This window comes from Centroberyx gerrardi, chromosome 6 (assembly GCF_048128805.1).
Source record: "Centroberyx gerrardi isolate f3 chromosome 6, fCenGer3.hap1.cur.20231027, whole genome shotgun sequence".
Classification (NCBI taxonomy): domain Eukaryota; kingdom Metazoa; phylum Chordata; class Actinopteri; order Beryciformes; family Berycidae; genus Centroberyx; species Centroberyx gerrardi.
This window is the reverse complement of record NC_136002.1, coordinates 15,041,317-15,061,051: the sequence shown is the minus strand read 5'-3', so window position 1 is coordinate 15,061,051 and position 19,735 is coordinate 15,041,317. Positions and strand designations below refer to the sequence as shown.

Sequence of the window (19,735 nt, the reverse complement as noted above, 5' to 3'; positions counted from 1 at the left end):
TAAAGTCCTGAGTGATAAGCTACTATGAGAACCATACCTGCAAACACATTCACTTATATCTATTTAGACTAATGTGTGTGCATGAGATCAGTTTAAATTTATATCAAATATGACAACTAATTTTGACAGGACTTATGGTAGGTAGGGTTTTTTCTTTTTTTTTTACAGCATCATGTTGGCAGGTACGGTGTGCGTTTGCATACAGCATATCAGCATGTATGTACTGCATGTGTATACTGAAAGAGAGAGGCAGTGATGTGTTTATAAGAGAGGTACTTTTATTGGTGAGCTCCATCAACACAGCCTTTACACGCCTTCCTCTGGATATGGTATATGATGATGATGATGATGATGATGATGATGATGATGATGTGAGCGTGGCCAGTGTAGTGTGTATACTCTGTGTGCATGTATGTATGTATATCTGTTGGCACCTATGTGTGTGTATGTGCATCTGTGTTTATATGCATGTATTTTGTGGTCGTGTCCCTGTGTGTCCTTGTGTGTGTGTGTGTGTGTGTGTTAGTGCTCAGGGCTGAGCGGTGGACGGATGTCCAGTGTTCTCGATGAGCTGTCCTCTCCTACCACCTCTAGGCGCAGACTGGGCATGCTCCGCTCCTCCTGGCCCTCTGATTGGACGGACAGACGCAGGGTGCAGCCTTTCGGCAGAAGCTCCTGCTCGTACGCTGCAGCTAACTGGTTGACGACCCGCCGCTCAACCTGAGGGATCAGAGATAGGGGTACAGGGCACAGTCAAATGTTTTGTCTAATGTGTGTGTGTGTGTGTGTGTGTGTGTGTGTGTGTGTGTGTGTATGTGAAAACAACTCTAGACCTGTGGGACTGAGCTGATTTTTCACATCAAGAAAGCACAGAACACTTTGCCTTTACCTTTTAAGGCCTTGGGAATAGATAATATAATTTAAAACATTTTAAGACTTTTTCAGGAACCGCACACATCGACACCCTGGTCTGTCAGTCTGTGTATCTGTGTGTGTGTGTGTGTGTGCGTACCTCGTGTTTTATGGAGCGTGCTCCGTAATGCATGTTATACCCCCCGGCCAGCAGATCAAGAACTGGCCGATCCCATTGTAGAGTGATGTCATGGCGCTGCTTAGCCTAATGACAGAGAGAGAAAGAAAGAGAGAGAGAGAGGTTAGTTAGGTATGCGGAGGTTGAAATAAGGGGTGAGAGAGAAAGAGCAAGGGAGAGACCTGCAGTAGTGACACTGAGGAGACAGAGAAGTATGACAATGTCAAATATAAAACTGAGGATGGTGGAGGAAAAAGACAGGAGCAATGAGAAGAGGGAGTGAAAGAGAGAAATGCAGGAGCAGACAGAAGCTTGTCAAGCAGCATGTCTGCCAGTGCTAATCAACACGCCCTTAATGCGTTTTAATCAAACACCAGTCAATAGTAGTGATCAGAGCAGCTCATTTAGCTGCTGCTGTTAACACTGCATTCAATAAATAAGATGCCATGTTTTACTCATATAATCACTAATACTACAACGGTATAAATAACACAATAAGGCACGATGGTAGCACTAGACATTTAATTCATTTAATGTAAGTGAATGACATATAAATGGCTTGTGAACATTCTGTAATAATGAGATTTCAACAATAATATAAATAACGACGTAAGATCTGCTGTTATTGTGACTTATCGTTTAATCTAAGGAGATACAGACATAGAGACAAGTTATTACGAGGCATGCACAAATGCATGCGTGCACGCCAAACATGCACGTGCACTTAAATAGAAGAATGCATGGACACACTCAGAAACGTACACACAAGAATGCACAACCACACACACACATACACACACACACACAGAATCCTGCAAAAGACAGACAGATACAGACAGACACACACACACACACACACACACACACACAGAGCCATGAGTCAGGTCCCTATCAGTCGCCTGGGGGCCTGGTGTGTTGGCTGTCAGGACGCCAGCTGTAATATTAATAATTAAATATTGATGAAGGCTCCACATGTTAAACACTGTAATCACATTATAGTGAGTAGCAGTGGCACATAATATTGATCTGAGTGTGGTCCTGCATAGCTCAGCGGCTCAGAGTATTGTGCTAACAGGGTGAGGCCTTCCATTCCCTCTGGGGCCACCCATGCTACAAAGGTAGGGTGCTTTGGAGAAAGGTGTCAACTATGGCTCCAAATGCCGTAGTTCCCTCTTTTTTGTCAGAAACACAGAGAGGCTTGGCTAAGTAGAAAAAGCACTCTTCGTACAGTCTCATCTGATCATCTTTGTATTTTTGTATGTCTGCTTTGATGGTGCTTTGGCTGTGGATGGCCTGTGTGACTCTACACATTTACTGAAACAATAGGTAAGGCCTTGGCACTCCTATAGCCCGGGTCAGGGATTTGTTTCAGGATCAAATGGTACACACTTATGGTGGTACTGTGAAAAACTGCAGATTTTGTCTGGGACTTTTGGCAGTCCCGTGATGCACACACACACACACTCACACACACACACACACACACACAAACACATGCACACAGTGTTACCTTCTTGGCCCAGAAGTTGAGCTCTTTGCTGACCAGCTGTAGCAGCTCTGAATGACAGAAGGGGAGGAAGTACACAATCTCATTGATCCGACCCAGAAACTCATCCCTCCGGAAATGGGCCTAGGTGGGAACCAAAAAACAATTAGAGCCTTTCAGGCCAACAACAACAATCAGTTGCAGAAGACCAAAAAACAGTTAAACAGTTAAACAAAAACAAGAGCTACAACAATGACAACATCTGCCTGTAATGAATGTGTTTGTATGCGTTACCTTTAGGATTGGTCGAATCACAGAGTCCTTAAACTGTCGGGAGATTTTGATGTCATCACTCTTTTGTACGTCATCTGCAAACAGTGGCAACACTTAGATTCACCTGTGATTTTATTCACCTGTCCTTTGGTTACCAAGACGGCTGTATGATGAGTTAGTGTGTGTGTGTTTGCAATGGATAAAATGATAATTTTACTAGATACTGAGATCACAATTTTTTGTTACAACTACTAATTCTGGTGATTTCAGGAACATGATGTGTATCGTGTGTGTGTACGTATGTGTTTAGTATGTTTCACTCACTGAGGTTGTCGGCCAGCTTTCTGCGGCTGACTTCCTCAGCCTCCTGGCGGAGCTGCAGTGCATGCTGGGCAATGTCGTCACTTGCAACGTTAGACGTCATGATGAAGATGGCGTCCTTACACTCGATGGTCTTCCCCTTACCGTCTGTCAGGCGACCCTGAGAAGAGAGCAAGCGCGATAATAGAGAGAGAGAGAGAGATGTGTCCATCTTGTCATATAGAAACAGGATGACTGATACCTGCAAGGTGCAGTATCCATGCCTGTAGGTGTGTGTGTGTGTGTGTGTGTGAATCCAGTGTTCGTCATTACACAGCAGCTGCCACACGACAAAGGTCGACCTTGTCTACCTCTTCAAATAGAATGATGCCTGTATCTATCTGTGTGTGTGTGTGTGTGTGCGTATTCACACCTCATCAAAGAGCTGCAGCATGATAGTGAGGACATCGGGGTGGGCCTTATCCACTTCGTCAAATAGGACAACGGCGTTGGGATACGCCCTCAACTGCTTGGTCAGCTGACCCCCTTCCTCGTGTCCCACGTATCCCGGCGGGGAGCCAATGAACTTAGCCACCTGAGAGACAGAGAGAGAAAGAGGGAGAGTGAGGTCAAAATAGGTTCAACTACATCATGTACGGAGCTGAATGATACACCAGGATCACGCTTAATCTGTAATGCCTTTGTGTTGCTGCAAACTGTGAGCAGAGTTCTACACAAGGATCTCGTGGTTCAAACATACCGAGGTGAAACCGATTAGACGCGGTTCTCAATTGTCGTATTATAACATACATTTTCGTTGCGACTCTGATTCGCTAATGAAATGTTTTCATCACCAAAATGTCATGGAGAGCTAACAAAAAACACGGGGCAAAAGCAATATTCATTTTAGTTTATGCATGCATTATCAGTGCATGAGTAGAATAAATCCAATGCATCTGCAACAGAATGATACAGCGGTAACAGATTCTCTCATTTGAAAAGAATGAACTTCTATCAGAGAGTAACGCATTCAACGCATTAAGTGTGATCCTGGCATAAGAGACACAATCAAATACGTTGGCTACTGTCTACTTCCTGAATCCAGAAGAAGGTGAAGAGGGAAATAGTTTCTTACCTCGTGTTTCTCCTGGAACTCTGACATGTCCATACGGATGAAACCCTGCAATCACAGGATGGATTAACACCTCGAGATGCACAGCATGCTACACCACTGTGTGTGTGTGTGTGTGTGTGTGTGTCAATGTTGTTGACCATGTGACACCAATAGTCACCAAGGAAACCAATACAAATGGAATTCTTTAAAGGTAAAAGTTTAGCTCTTCAAGGTGGAAAGACCTATCCCACCTATTAACTGAAAGGTAAAAACTGGTGTGTGTGTGTGTGTGTGTGTGAGTGAGTGAGTGAGTGAGTGAGTGAGTGATGCTACGTCACATACCTTTTTGATGTCCTTGTGCATATAGCGAGCCACCTGTTTGGCCAGCTCTGTCTTCCCTGTGACAACGAGAATCAACCAATTAGAGTCCAGAATGGAGAAAGGAAGGACAGCATTCCCCCAATCAGACAACAGCAAGGCCAGTTAATTGATCGATATCCAAGAGGAACACCACCAACCACCGAATATTTTTATTTCCAGAAGCACAACCCACGTCTTTTTGGACTGTATCAATATGCGCAGATTTCAGAAGCTTAGGAAAACAAGCTTTTTCATTTGAACCAGACGGACAGACGATCCCTCTCCTCTCTCTAAGTGCCGGCCTTAATCCCACCGCTTCCCTCTGCAAAGCTTTCAATCATCCATGGCTCTCCAGCAGCACACATTATGTTTGTCAGTAAAATATTCTGCATATAAATGCTCATATATGATATTGATGTCTTGTGTTTGGTATGCATATGGGTATGGTGAGTGTGTTTGTGTGTGTGTGTGTGTGTGAGAAAGAGACTGTGTGTGTGTGTGTCTTGTTGCTGTGTTTAATATTGATGTCTCATGGCCACTGTTTGTCGCTGAAGGCAACAGAGAATATGAACACTGTCTCTCCTTCATCTATCTCTCTGGCCTGTCATTTCACTATCTTCCTCTTTCTTATCCATCTGTCTGGCCCATAATATCTCTCTCTCTCTCTCTCTCTCTCTCTCTCTCACACTCTCTCACACACACACACACACCTCATCTTTCAGCTGTCTGAGTGCATACAAGCCTTTCTCTAAACCATTCTCCATGAGGACGGTTTATAAAGCAATACAGAGACCTTTGATTTCTGGACATGTGGAATGGGTGAAGCCACATGGTGAAATCTTTGCTAATTTTTTTATTTCTTTTTTTACAATAAAGTCGCAATGAAATAGCATTTTGAGAGCATCTTGCTTCCTTCGTGTGATGTATTTCCTGTTGAAACAGGATGTTGGGGTGGACATAATGTGGGGAGGGATCATTCAAAAGTGTAAACCAATGGGAAAGAAAGGCAGTTTATTTAATGGAAAGGGCAGAGGGTCGGGACTGTTCAAAAATCTGTGTCACCACAGTCACCACTAAAGATTTTCAGGATTTTTCAGGAGGTAAAAGAAATGAGATTTTGACATAAAAATACAAGAAAATATATTTTTTTGGTCATTTTTTGGGCAGAAATTGTCAAATATGTGTATGGTATGATAGTTTAAATTAGCTAAAAAGGCCATTTTTCATTTCAGCAAATATTTTAATTCTGTATTCAGGCAGTGAGAAAGTCGAGAGGGAGACACAGGAGACAAAACTCTGGTAAGGATTCAGTTCTACACCAGTGGGGGCAAACGTGTGGCTCCAGAGGCTCCAGAGGCAGGTAACTGAACCACATGACTATCTCTGGGCACAACAAAGCTATTTTTTAACACTTCCTGAAACCATGTTTCTGGCGCAAAAAAGAGGGACCATATGAGTGATATGGTCCCTCTTTTTTGCGCCAGAAACATGGTCTTCTTGTCTCTCTTCACTGGCTCTCTGTCAGCTTTAGAATTGATTTTATAATCTTGCTGATTGTTCACAAAGCTCTGCATGTCGTTGCACCTCAGTATCTCCCAGGTCTTCTGTGCCCTTACAAAACCCCTAGTCCACTAAGTCTTCCACTATAGGGGCTCAGCCTCAAATCAAATGGTGATTTGATTTGATTTTCTACTGTGGCCCCTAGACTGTGGGACACGCTTCCCAAAACTGTTAGGTCAGCAGACTCCACAGCCATTTCTAAAGATCATTTAAAGCTCCACTTTTACTATATGTCCTTTCAGTTTGACTGATGTGACCTGCTTTTTGAAATGTGTTTGGTCTTTTTTTGACTTTTTACATTATTTACTGTTAAGTTGTCTTTGTCTTTTGACCATGTGAAGCACTTTGTAATGAAGTTCAAGGTGCTATATAATAAAGTTGAGTTGACTTGGCATGTTCAGTGTAACACCTCTGCTGCTCTGTGAAGACCCTTGTACAGATTGTTTTGGTGTTGTTCTATCCTTTTGATATTTAGTCAGGAATTAGATCCCTGCAAGTTTGTTTTTTCTTTTAAAGATTATTTTAATGGCATTTCTGCTTCATCAGATAGTAGAGATCAACTGGAAATATTAGAAAAAGGGAAGGGTGACGAGACAAAGGTTGTGAACTGGACCCAGTATTTTGTGGATGCATGTTATGTAACTTAGCCTACGAAGCTACCAGTATACTCCTACACAAGCTGCTCACATTGTGTCCATCTGGCCAGTCTAGTACCGCAGTGGTCCAGGGTCCATACCATGTACTTGAGATAGCGATGGTCTGGATCCAGCCAATGACCTCCTGTATGTCACGTCATACACTCCTTCTCGCCCAAAATACTATCTAATAACGCAGAAATGCCTTCAAATTATATTTAATAAATCAAGCTTCTTGGGAGTAAACAATTCAATAGGTTGACATGGGAGCAACACTCATGCAAGTTTAAATTACCTGTATTCTTTCAATTCAAGCCAAAACATTACATATGTATTAAAACATTGTGGAGACATCCCATCATCAGCAGAAACAAATATGGCATTCCATTATGCTAAATGTTAAATTGTTAAAATCCCATTTCCCACAGAAACATTATGTCTGTTGTGATCCCCTTGGAGAGGAAGCTGCTGACTGGATACTGAGGACATCTACAGCTGTGGAGAGTTTCTCCAATCTGTGTCTACATTTCACAAAGAGACGCTTGTGCTTTTGTTGCGTATTGTTTCTCTGCCATTTGAATTCAACAGCTCGGCTGGAGGAAAATACACTCCACATGCATTGAAAATACTTCAGAAACTTCACTTATTCAAGCGTTCTGTGTATTTTGGCAGCTACCTTTAGGGAGCTGAAGAGGCTACTGCGATCACTTCATGAGATCAAACCGGAGAGGGAAGTGCTGGGTGTGAAGGATGAAGTGAGAGACAAAGAGTGAGAGTTACCGATTCCCGATGAGCCGAGGAAGAGGAATACGAGGGGGTGCTCTTCATCGTACCAACCATTCTCCTTCCTCCTGATGGCTAGAGAGAGGGAGAGAGGGAGGGAGAGAGAGAGAAAGAGACTATTATCTCAATTATTTGCATTTGTTGACTTTGCTTTGGCAATAAGTATTAAAGTTTTACACACAAATAAAACCCAGCTGAACTGACTTGACCCTAGCGGGGGCGGGTATCCCAGAAACTATGATAAAAGAGGGAGAGGAGGGATGAGGAAAGGGTCAGAGACATTTGGTGGAAAAAGGAGAGAGAGAGAGAACAAGAGAGAGAGAGAGAGACCTCTAGAAAGCTGCCCACCGATGCCTCTCCTCCCTTCTCTCCTCCCCCCTCAGTCAGTGGGGCCATTAGCCAGCAGTAATTGTGTTAGCCTCCCTGGCGCGGCCATGGCTAAATCAGTTTAGCATGGATCGCAGCCTCACACACACACGCTTGCTTAAAGAGGAGTGCCTACCCAACCCTGCCATCACCCCAGCAACCACACACACACACACACACACACACACATACAAAGACAGGGAGATGAGGTGGATTGGAGGGAAGTAAAGAGAGTGTATTTGGCCGAGGTTTCAGCCGTTAGACGGAGAAGAAGCAGACACAACTCATCTGTACCTGAACCTGTTGAGACACCGGGGCCAAGACCAGAGCCACAGATGAACAGTTTGGCCCATAGAATTAAAGCAAAGGCTAGTCCTGGTGTATCATGATAGTCTCCATCAGTACATTTAAGGTGGCTTTTGAATCTTGATAATGTTGACATAGAAATGACAGCAGTTTCATGTGTGATGCCGGTAAAAATACCGTTGTAGTGCCAGGACAGGGTTAATCTACAGACGTTTTTTATCCACCTTTTACTTATGATCATCTTTACCATGTGGAGGGGAATCCACTGGAATCAACATATCTTGTATACAAATAAATGTTGCTTTTCTCGTAGATGACTGTTGTTAGATAATAAATGATAGATGTTCTCCATCACCTTGAGTAGATGTTTCCCACTGTCCAACTTCCATGTGTACCTTGTGCACAGGTGATGAAATGCTTTTAGGGGCATGAGATGGTTACCATGGTTACCATGGCATTTGCACAGGCATTTCTCTGGCTTTACTTTACACACATACCGGGTCAGGTCTGGCTGTTCTACTGCTTTTCTCCCAGGTCATGAGGCGGATCAGAGCCGGTATATTTAACCCTCCTTTTCCTCGACATCTTTACTCAGAAATCAAACCCACATCAGCTCCACCATTAACACAGTGTAAATGCTCTGCGTAACGAGTGAGTTGGTGAGTTGGTGCTTGATGCATGAGTCTCATGCATCAAGCCAATGCTCATTTTCATGACTGTTAGAAATTCAGTGGGGGCATCTATAATGTAGCCAAATGATCAGTAAAAATTGTTGAATATAATGAGAATGCTCACTTTATCAATTTAAGTTTTGTGGATTGGCTGGTGCGATTTTCAGTGGCGGCCATTTTAATGCCACCGATTCATGCCAACTTTTGTCAGTTCGACAGAAGGAGCTGCAATATGGCACCTATAGTGCAACCTGGCCAGCCTCTGGCTTAGGTTTCCCCAGCCTGAGTGGGAGAGGTTATGTGACAGCTTCACAGCCTCTGGGATGGAAATTTAAGCATTTGGAACATCGGTCCCACAAGTCTGGCTGACATCTTGATACCATTTCCATTAGCATCTGGCTAATGACAACAACTTTTCAATAGCCTGGACTGAAAAACACTTGCAATGGTTTAGCAGGCTAGAAAAATGTCAATTTCTGCCACATCCGGTCTCTATTTTCTGACTAAGAGTTTTCATTTCCCCACTGTGCATCCTTCTCAACTTGTCATTACATTTACACACCTCGGCAACATGTAAACATGTCGACAGAACATACTCAATCCTCTCTCTAGTCCCGCGTCTTAGACAGGATAAGACGCTGGTTAAAGAGACCATCCTGGAACCAAAACTCACAGGTTCAGTCACAGGAAAGAGAGGCAGTTATGAAGATAAGCGGAGAGAGAATGAGGAGAGATGGATGCAGAGAGAGAGAGATGGAGAGATGACATGGACAGAGAAAGAGAGGGGGGGGAACAGAGATAAGGAGAGGAATAACGAGCAAGGATGTAGAAAGAGATAAAGAGGGGAAAGAGAGATTAGGAGAGAGAGAATGAGTGAGGATGGAGAGATGGGAATAAAAGACGGAGGGACGGAGATAAGGAGAGGGAGAACGAGGTAGAGAGACAACGAGTGTGTCAGAGATGGCCATTGAGATGAATAGTGACAAGAGGGGCTCCAAAGCTCCGTCTGCTTTATCAATGGCTGTGTGAATGACAGCGTAACCTTCTGTGTGTTTGTGTGTGTTTTAGCTGATTGAGACCGACTTTGACAGAAGGGCACATTGACATTTCTCAGAGGACCCTGACAACAACAGGGAAAGGAGACACAAAAAACAAATGAAAGCTCTCTCTCTCTCTCTCTCTCGCATGCATGCACACACACACACACACACACACACACACACACACACGCACACACACGCAGAGCAGTGTGTATTGGGCAGGTCTGGTTGGCTCTAACATGATTACAGAGGGATGATTCTCTTCAATAACTCTTAGCCCTGAGAGCTAAACCTGGATCAATCTAGCCTCCTTCCTGTGTGTGTGTAGTTGGTGTGTGTATGACTGTACTTATGTGTGTGTGTGTGTGTGTGTGTGTGTGTGTGTATCTTGCTGCAGGCCAGTCGTTCGTCATGAGGAGTCCGGGTGGAAACAGCCCTTTTGGAGATGTGATGACACACTAAACGCAAAATATAAAACCACCCAACAAACTTTCTCTACTTTCTTTTCTCACATCCTCTCTAAATTTAGCCTTTTTTCCCACCTCTCTAATCATTTCTCTCTTTCTTTTTTTAGTAAAATAGTACAGTCTATTATACTATATACTTGTAGTCCATCGGCATGGACTGCTGCTATACACTGATATATAGTGATACATATAGTCAAATCTTGATTTTGAGCTAAATCTATAATTGTAAGAAATCAGATAAATTCACATTTTATGATAAAGCATATTGTATAAGTATTGCTTCTATGTATTTATGTAATATGGTCCTGTGTAGCTCTGTTTCCTCCCTTTATCTCTACATCCCTTGCTAAATTGTTCTCTCCTTATCTGTATCCCTCCCTCTCTTTCTTTGTCCATCTCTTTGTCTCTCCAATTCTCTACATCCTTCACTCTGACACTGCCAGGGTCTGGGTTTCAGCTCCCATGATTCACAAAATAAACACAAAATGTATAGTAGACAATGTGTGTTTGTTTAAATATCTTTGCATATGGATCCTTTGCCTGCCTCTTGGCCTCTTTTAGTCCTATCGTCCCATATCTTCTGTGTGTGTGTGTGTGTGTGTGTGTGTGTGTGTGTGTGTGATATATTCACTGTATTACTTCTCAGGGATCAATAAGCTGTTCTTTTATCACTGTGGTGATGTCTTCTATGGCTTTCAGGACAATTTGCCATGATTACAACAACCATTCATCACCTTGCCAAAGACTACAAGTCCCATGATCCTCCGCTCTTCCCTGGACTCCCAGCAAAGTCTGACCTGATGCTTGAAACTACAGCTCAAATTAGCATTATTGTCTTTTGGTTTATGGACTGTACCTTTATAGATTATATACTTGCAGTTTAATTGTTTTTTTGTATATTTTGGCATTGGACTTGTGAGGTTTCAAAGGCCCAGATCTTGAGGCAAAAACCCAAGTTACCCTCCTGTTGATTATAAAAACAGCTTTATTTGCTCTCACAATGACATTACAGATTAGAATATTGGTTCTCTTGTTTCGAGCCTTGGGAGTCAGCTGATTATTTTCACAAATCTAAACGAAAACTGTCCAAGATCATAAAAATAACAGACGCTCGCTCTCTGGTGCAGAAGCCTTGCAAAACACACACACACACACTCTCTCTCTCTCGTCCACGGATCGATACATGGCCTCCATGGATGCTTGGTGTAATATCAGCTCTTTACTGTCTGCTGTGTTATTGTGCTCTAACTCATCCTCCCTCCATTTCTCTATGCATTACACTTGCTCTCTTTGTCTCTCTGTCAATGCTACAAGCTTTCAGTTTCTCAGCTTCTCCTCTACTATCTTCTCCCATCAGCGTTTCTGTCTCTTTTTCTGTCTCCCGTTGCCTCCATCTCTCTTTTTCTCCCTGTCTCATCTCTCTTTCTGTCTCTCTCTTCATCTCACTTTCCCTTCCTTTCTCCATCTCTCTCTTCCCGTCTCCATCTCTTTGTCTTTCTCCTCTCCATCCCTCAGCCTCTTTCTTTCTTTCTTTTCCACAACAAACATCAGAGCAGGAAAAGAAGATGGCTGTATGGTGCATCACTTCCAGCAGTGGGAGGAAAGAGAAAAAAGAAAGACAGAGCAAGGAGAGGAGATGGAGCACACGAGATGGAGGAATGATGATGGAGAGATGCAGAAGATGTGCGGGGAGCGACGGGAAAATAGGAAAGGACAGAAGGGCGAAGGAGAGAGAGGATAGAGAGTGGGTGTGTGATGGAGATGCAAGGGGGGGGCAGATGGAGAGAGGAAGCCTGGGGAGGTAGAGAGATAGAGACGGGGGAGAAACAGAGGAGAGGAGAGAAAGAGAGAGAGAGAGAGAGAGAAAGCCAAAGGGGGAGAGAGACAGAGAGGGGAGGGGGGGGTCTGTAGTATGTCTCTTCTCTCTGTAATCGCGTTAACTGGCGGCTCCAAGCCTGGCCTCTTCAGCTGTCACACACACACACACACACACACACACACACACACACACGCTCACACAGCACCTGTGTATGCCTGACAGACAGCTCATTCATCACAATTAACCAATTACAGCCTCCGCCAGCCTGTCTGAACCCGCCTACTGCTGGAGGGAAGGGAGGGAGAGAGAAGGAGAGAGAGGAAGAGAGAGAGGAAGAGAGAGAGGCAGCATGGAAACAGAAAAAGTGGAGGAGGGAGAGGCTAAGGTTGATCCCAAGTGGAGGGTTGTATATTTACGTGCACGCTTTATAATATATTTTTAGTGTGCAGTGTTGTAAGTGTCAGTGACTGTATGTGTTTATGTGTGTGTGTGTCTGCAAAGACATTGTGAATGTGCGTGCACAAGCTTATGATTGTATCCGTTTACCTGCATATGTATATTGCATGTGGGTGAAAGTGTGTGTGAACCTGCTCTATGTGCATGGGTGTGTATGTACCCGTTTACCTGTGTGTGTGTGTGTGTGTGTGTGTGTGTGTGTGTGTGTGTGTGTGTGTGTACCTGAGGCCACAGTATTGATGGCCCCCTCCTGTCCGATGATGTGCTCCTTCAGCCTCCTCTCCAGGGGGAACCTCCTCCGCTCCTCCGCCTCCCTCCGAGCCTGCGCCTCCTGGAACTAGAGAAGGAGAGACAAAGAGAGAGAGAGAGAGAGAGAGAGAGAAAGAGAGAGAGAGAGGGTAAAAGAGAAGAAAATACAGAAATATGGATAAGCCAATGAAAAAGGAACAGGAGACTGAAGAGAGAAGGAAGAGGGAGAAAATTAAAATACAGTCAAGGGGGGAGATGGGAGAGAGAGAATAGAAAAATGTATGAAATCAACTCCTCCAAAAAACACTCTCAAGTAAAAAATTATCAGCCAACAGTGTGTTTGAGAGAGAGAAGAACAAGAAAGAGAGAGAGAGTCTCCAGGCCTGCTGTCCTTACTTCTCTATCTCTTTTTCATCACCTTTATTCCCAAATGTTGGATATCCATTTGGGGATGTAAAATACCTAATGTTCACTGCTCAATGTTTTTAAAAAATGATAACTGATTATATCATCTAATTTGTTACTAATTTGTACATAAAGGTCTTTAGCTATGTGATAAATTCAGCAGCAATCCATAGTGAGTTTTTCTTTCATGCCAGCAAGCATGTTGCTAGAGTAGGTGTCACATTTTTAAAATGGTGTGAAGAGTGAAACTTTTAATATACATATAACCTTCTCTCTCTCTCTTTCTCTCTCTACCACTCCCTTCACTTCCCATTTCTATCTTCATCTGCCACTTTTTCTTTAGGATGTTTCCTCTCCATCTCACAGCAGCCATCTGCTTTCCGTCTTCCTCCTCTGCATCTCTTCCTCTTTAACACACTCTACCTTTCTATCTGTCTGTCTTTGTCTCTCTCTATGTCTCTCTTTCTCTGATACCCTTCCCTTTCTCTCTACCGCTGATTTGATCTCTCTCCCTTCCTCCTCCTGTGTTTCTTTCCCTCTTCCTCCTGTCTCTTTCTCACCTCTCCTTCCTTGTCACCCTCACTTTCCCCCCCACCTTCTTTCCTCTCTCCCTTCCATCCTTCCTTCAGTCCGTCTCTTCTGCCCCCCAGCTCTCTCTAATCCATGACTCATTCATCCTGTCCTCTTTGTCTCCCAGTCTCCAGGTTTTCACCCTGCAGTGGAGGCAGGCTGTTTATTCTCTCTCTCCATCTTGCTTAGCTCTGGCCTGCTGTCAAGCAGGTGGATAACTATGGATAACTCAAGTTTTATTTAAGAAAACAGCAGCCTCCACTACCTACTGCTATAAAGCTCTGAAATACCAAGAGCTGAGCAGTGAGGCTCCCTTCAATTAGCTGGTACTCAGGCTTCGTTCAGTCGACCCCACCAAGCCTCAGGGCCGCCTCAATCAATCTCGGCCAATTAAATCACATCTTAACAATAACAAAAAATATGAAATATACTGGAGAGAATTCTTTTACAGTTCAGTTTCAGCTTTCTTGCCGAGTAAGGGCTGTATTTAGTGTTTATGGTGGCGTTGCGTGCGTACAACGTGCCGATTCTGATCTCCTAACCTGTGAACACCAGCATTTTGTGTGTGGAAATGGGGTAGAAACTTGGCAGGAGACGTCTAGCATGTTTGACCCATTTAATATGCATTTTGAGGAGTGTGCTCTGTTATTTGCTGAAAGATACATTTCCCACGTGAGCAAATAAAGTTGAACTAAACTAGTAACAGAGAGGTCTCACATGTCAGAATGGTCAGCCATATCTGTTTATACATTTTGTCACTATAGGAGCTGTAAAGGAGCTCAGACAATAATTCTTAAGCATGTGTTTTTAACCCCAGTTAACCTCGACCAGCCTGCACCAGCTTTCACATCTCCAATACTCAATAGCACCTGTCACTCAGTCACCCAACTAACACAGACCTCCTGAGGGGCATGTGTCTGTGTGTGTGTGTGTGTGTGTGTGTGTGTGTGCATGACAGAGGAAGTAAATGGGTTCAGCATACAGATGTCTGCTGAGTGAATTTTTTGCTGAGTTATACAGTTACCAGGCTACAACAGGAGGAAACAACTATCGAAAAATGTATGTTTATGGGAAACAATGTAAGTCTTTAAATTTCTTACATATTCTGCAAACCAAATAGTTTAAGACCTTGTATCTAAACAAAACAATGTGTTTGTATCTGTATGAGTGTGATGAGTGTGTCATACCTTGCCCTCCCACTCCTGCAGCAGTGTGTTCAGCTCTCCCTCCTTAGCATAGGCCCGTGGTGTGTGTCCCAAGCCGTTGGTCTGTAGGGGGTTGGCACCTGCACACACACACACACACACACACACACAGACACACACAGACACACACAGACAGATATTATATACTTGTGAGAACATTCCATTCACTTATAGACACTTAGAAAATGTCCCCTTTTGAAATTGAGGCCAGGATGACAAAATGTCCTCAGTTTTGAGGATTTTCCACATCTTTCCTCAATGTGAGCGGTGCAACAACATGCACACAGCACCTCAGTAGGAGGGGTCCAAAACGTCGATAGAGAACGTGAGGTTAGGGGTGAGAGGTCACAGGGGGCACTTGGGCTAACTGCAGCTAAGCAGGAGGGCCATGCAATGACCCAGCAGGGGGCTTCATATCTGCAACGCGTGCCAATAATACACACTCTGACCCCTACACCCGCACACCAACACCCGACTCTTAAATAATCTATACACACTGCAGGTTGGGGGGCATCAAGGCACACAAACACACACACTTCCACACAGTAGGAGGGGTCAAATCGAGAAAGCTTGTTAAATTGACTGTCTTTCAGGGGTTTGAGTATAAATGAGAATAAAAGCATAATAGCACAGCACGTGTGGAGTGTGTTGTGCGCCATGTGCCAGGACAGGATGCTGGTAGGCTTGTCAGTGAGGATGGTTAGCAATGCCTGCTGCCCTGACCTGGGCAGGCACTGTCAACCCAGAGTCTCCAAGACACACACGTGCCTCCACACACACACAAGTGAATGGAAACTTGTATCACCCAAGTACAGGGAAGAGATCAAGACAAAACAAAAAACTCAAGAAATAATGAGAGGAAAAGTAGGAAAAAGGAATCTTTGACAGAAATGAATGGGAATATGTCTCTAAACTGAAATCCTGAAATACAGTGAAAAACATTTGGACAAGATTAAATTCTCAATGACCAACCTGTGCGTTCCACCTGTCTTTGCCAATATATGAAAAACACTTAAGATTCATACTCTGCCTTCATAAAAGCTGTTTTTTGATCAGCAGGTAAACCAATACACTGCAACATGCCAATGATAAACACAATGCAACTTTCTTTTTTGCACATGGATAACTTGGTGGCACCATTGGGTGGGTGGACTGGGTTTTGCACAGGAATGGGTTTGAAGACTCTGAGATTACACAACAATCTTTGAGAACCCATTCTGAAGCCTGAATGCAATCTAAGCCACTGCTGAAACTCAGAGGCCATATGGGAAAAAGGCTGTGAACTCTTTTGCATGACATTAGATGGGCCACCTTAAAACTTAAAGGGCATGAAAACATTATAACTTCCCTGTTACAAGGACTCAGACTGGTCAAAATACCATTACTAAATTTTAGCATTTACTGAATACTTCTTACACATATATGCATATATAGATATATATCCATATAGTGTGTAATTTGCACAAAATGGCCTCCATCATACGTTTTCTGCTGATGAGGGCACATAAGGACCAATAATGTATGTTACAAGGTGCATTATAACCAGAATACACCTCAAAAAGTACAAGTTCTTCTGAGTGAGCTGGACAGTGTTTGTGTGTGTCTGTGTATGTAATCAATAGGAGTGCAGGCTCTTCCTATTGCTCTGAGCAGTGACCGCAGAGACTAATAATCACTGTGGTGATTATCGATAAACCCCTAAATTTTGTGACCTGCTCACAAAGCTATCGATCCCAACAACAATACCCCCCCTCCCCCAAAACATGAAGGAGAAAAGCAATAAACTACCCACACACACACACACACACACTCACACACACCTCGGACATAATAAATAGCATCATTTAGGGCTTTAATATCAGGCCAACCCTCTGGGCCATAGCACTTTATAACGGGATCAACACTAACGACACTGAGGCTCTCTCTCTCTCTCACACACACACACCAGCCGAACATTCACACACACACTCACACAAGCAGACTCACACATACAGAGGATCCCTTCATTAGGAGTGCTTTAGTTATGCCTATTAGGAGTCGCCTCCTCTTTCCTCTTTCCTCCTCCCTCTCTTTCACTGCAGCTGGTGGGAGAGAGCCCCTGCTGGTCTTTGTGTGTGTGGTGTGTGTGTGTGTGTGTGTGTGTGTGTGTCCTTGTATCTGTAGTGTGTGTGTGTGTCTGTGTGTGTGTGCGTGTCTTCCAGCCTCCTACCACATACGGCTGTGTCCATTACCAAGCGCCTCTGGCCAAGGGCCTGATGTGGAGCCTGGGGAGAGGGTAGAGAGCCTCCCCAGGCAGGGTGAGCGACTGTGGGGCACGGAGGGGCCCGAGGGTGGGCCTGGAGACGGTGATGGATGGAGATGTGAGTCCAGGGCCGGCTAAGGCCAAAAGAGCAAACCCACGGCTACTGGTGTTACACAGGCACACACAAACACAGGGGAAATAACCAGGTATAGGATACACACAACCATACACACACTGGCACACGCAGGCACAGATGTACACTTAGCATGAACGAAAGCTCACACACAATCTTGTGAATACACACACACACACACACACACAGGCAGACATGCAGACCAGACTAGATGTGCACACAAACACACACACACACACACACAGAGTCCTGAAGCTGTGGCAGTTTATTGTGCCTTTTGTGATGGAGGGATGTGAAGGAAAGATGGATAGGAGATGCAAGGAGAGAAGAGCAAATGATGGAGGGATGGAGGAAGCGGGTAAAAAATACATGAGCCTTTTCAAGAAAAATGGAACACGCAACAAAAACAAAAAAAAAAACTTAAAAATGTTTGCCATTATTTCTGAAATGAGTCCTTTCACACACACACATACACACACACACGGCATTGTGTTTGTGTTTGAGAGTGTGTGATGTCACGATTGTTATTGGTTGTGATAGTGGCGCCTACCCGGTAACAGTCCAGTCGGCCAAGCAACAACCCACCCCGTCTTTAATATGATTGCCTTAAAACAAATGTCTCTGCTTTGTGAAATTTCTTACCTTTTTAATTCAAAAATGCGTCTGCGGAACATTTGATTCGGTTAGGCGGGGTGATTTGTTTAAAGCGTGCAGAGTGCTGGGAGAGACGGAGGGGTGAGATGAGAGAGACAGACAGACAGCGGTATGGCAGATGGATGCACCATCCATCATAAACATAAACAAGACATTATTACCAGCTTGTGTGTGTGTGTGTGTGAGGGGAGGCGGGGATATGATCTAAGAAATGTGGAATGTTTTGGATAAAGAAAGTAATCATCAAACAGCAGCAACAATAACTGCAAGTATCGAGTCATGACTCAAAGGGGCACATGTACACTATTACACATGTCAAAAGGGTCCATATAAAAGCATATATGAATATTTAAATGAGTGGAAATGGAAGCTTGAGTTCACACACGCATGCACACATGCACATATGCACACACACACACACACACACCCACACACGCACCCACACACACACACACATACACACCCTGTGGTTGTGGTGTTACCCCAAGGGCATGTTCTGTGCAGGGGTCACAGTTCAACTAGGCCTAGCTTGTTTAAGAGCTGCTCGCCTGGAAACAGAGGGGGATATTCTGCCCCCAGGGTGTGTGTATGAGTGTGTGTGTGTGCTGGTGGAGCTGAGTCAACGACAGGTGCGAGTGTAATGGGGGCGAATGGAGAGGGGGTATGAACCAGTGATCAATTTCGAATGAAGCTTTGTAATACAGTTTAGATTACTAGGGGGTGGAAGCATTAAGGCGATGATACATGGAAAGCTTTTTAAAGGCAATGGAGACGGGCAGTACTGCCTTCAGCTGGATAGGCAAAATTAGACTAATGTAGTTTGGATAACAAAGTGAGCTATAAGGAATAAATGTATCATGAAAAAATTTATTCTGGTCGTATTTTTTCCTAAAAATGTTGCCTGTACATTGTCACCTTTAGACACATTATTCCATGTCATGATATTGTCTATACAATAAATGTATTGCTCTATTTTGTTGATAATTACATTGTACCCACATCAAATTAATAGAGTTTGAGTTTTTGAAATAGATTATTGTGTGTTAGCGTGTTATCCAATAAGCATGTTAATCAAGATTTAAAAGCATCTAAGTGGTGAGTTTACATTCCCACCAATACAATTATTCAGACGCTCAAATATTCTGTCTTTGTGTTGTTGCATCAAATATGTTGTTATATAATCCAAATTCTTGTTAATAACCACAATAATAATCAATAATACAATAATCCCAATATGACAAACTTAATAACCTTAGCTTAATAACCTGTTATACTTAGGACAGTGAGCCTTGTATCACATCTTGTCAGATTTAATGTAGTTTTGGGCAGTATGCCCAAAACCAATGACTCAACATTTACTTTGCTGAGATTTCTGGATTTCAAAATTCACTTTCCAGCCCGTACTCTTTTTCAGCCCGTACCCCCCCCCCCCCAGCGAACAACTGGCTTAGCAAGACATTTCGTTCTTAAGCCAAAAAAGGCAAATGAAAAAGCAGTATTATTACTACAGTATTTTGCATCATGGTATGCTACCTCCTCACTCAACGTTGAATGGCGTTAGCTGATTAGATAACTTACTTGTCTCTTGTGAAAATGTGACAGATAGAGGTC

The 19,735-nt window shown here is 43.6% G+C and overlaps 1 protein-coding gene across 1 annotated transcript in view; it reads right to left on the bottom strand.

Annotated features, from left to right (window-relative positions):
* Positions 1 to 258: 258 nt before the first annotated feature.
* The window catches only part of clpb (ClpB family mitochondrial disaggregase), a 34,744-nt gene continuing 15,267 nt past the window's right edge, over positions 259 to 19,735 (bottom strand). The window contains exons 6-16 of the mRNA XM_071925641.2: positions 15,078 to 15,175; positions 12,889 to 13,003; positions 7,539 to 7,616; positions 4,546 to 4,601; positions 4,225 to 4,269; positions 3,523 to 3,684; positions 3,114 to 3,270; positions 2,811 to 2,884; positions 2,541 to 2,660; positions 1,013 to 1,117; positions 259 to 720 (exon numbers count right to left, since the gene is read on the bottom strand). Of these exons, the coding sequence (XP_071781742.1) occupies positions 523 to 720; positions 1,013 to 1,117; positions 2,541 to 2,660; positions 2,811 to 2,884; positions 3,114 to 3,270; positions 3,523 to 3,684; positions 4,225 to 4,269; positions 4,546 to 4,601; positions 7,539 to 7,616; positions 12,889 to 13,003; positions 15,078 to 15,175 (1,208 nt within the window). The 3' untranslated portion in view covers positions 259 to 522. The remainder of the gene's footprint in view (positions 721 to 1,012; positions 1,118 to 2,540; positions 2,661 to 2,810; positions 2,885 to 3,113; positions 3,271 to 3,522; positions 3,685 to 4,224; positions 4,270 to 4,545; positions 4,602 to 7,538; positions 7,617 to 12,888; positions 13,004 to 15,077; positions 15,176 to 19,735) is intronic.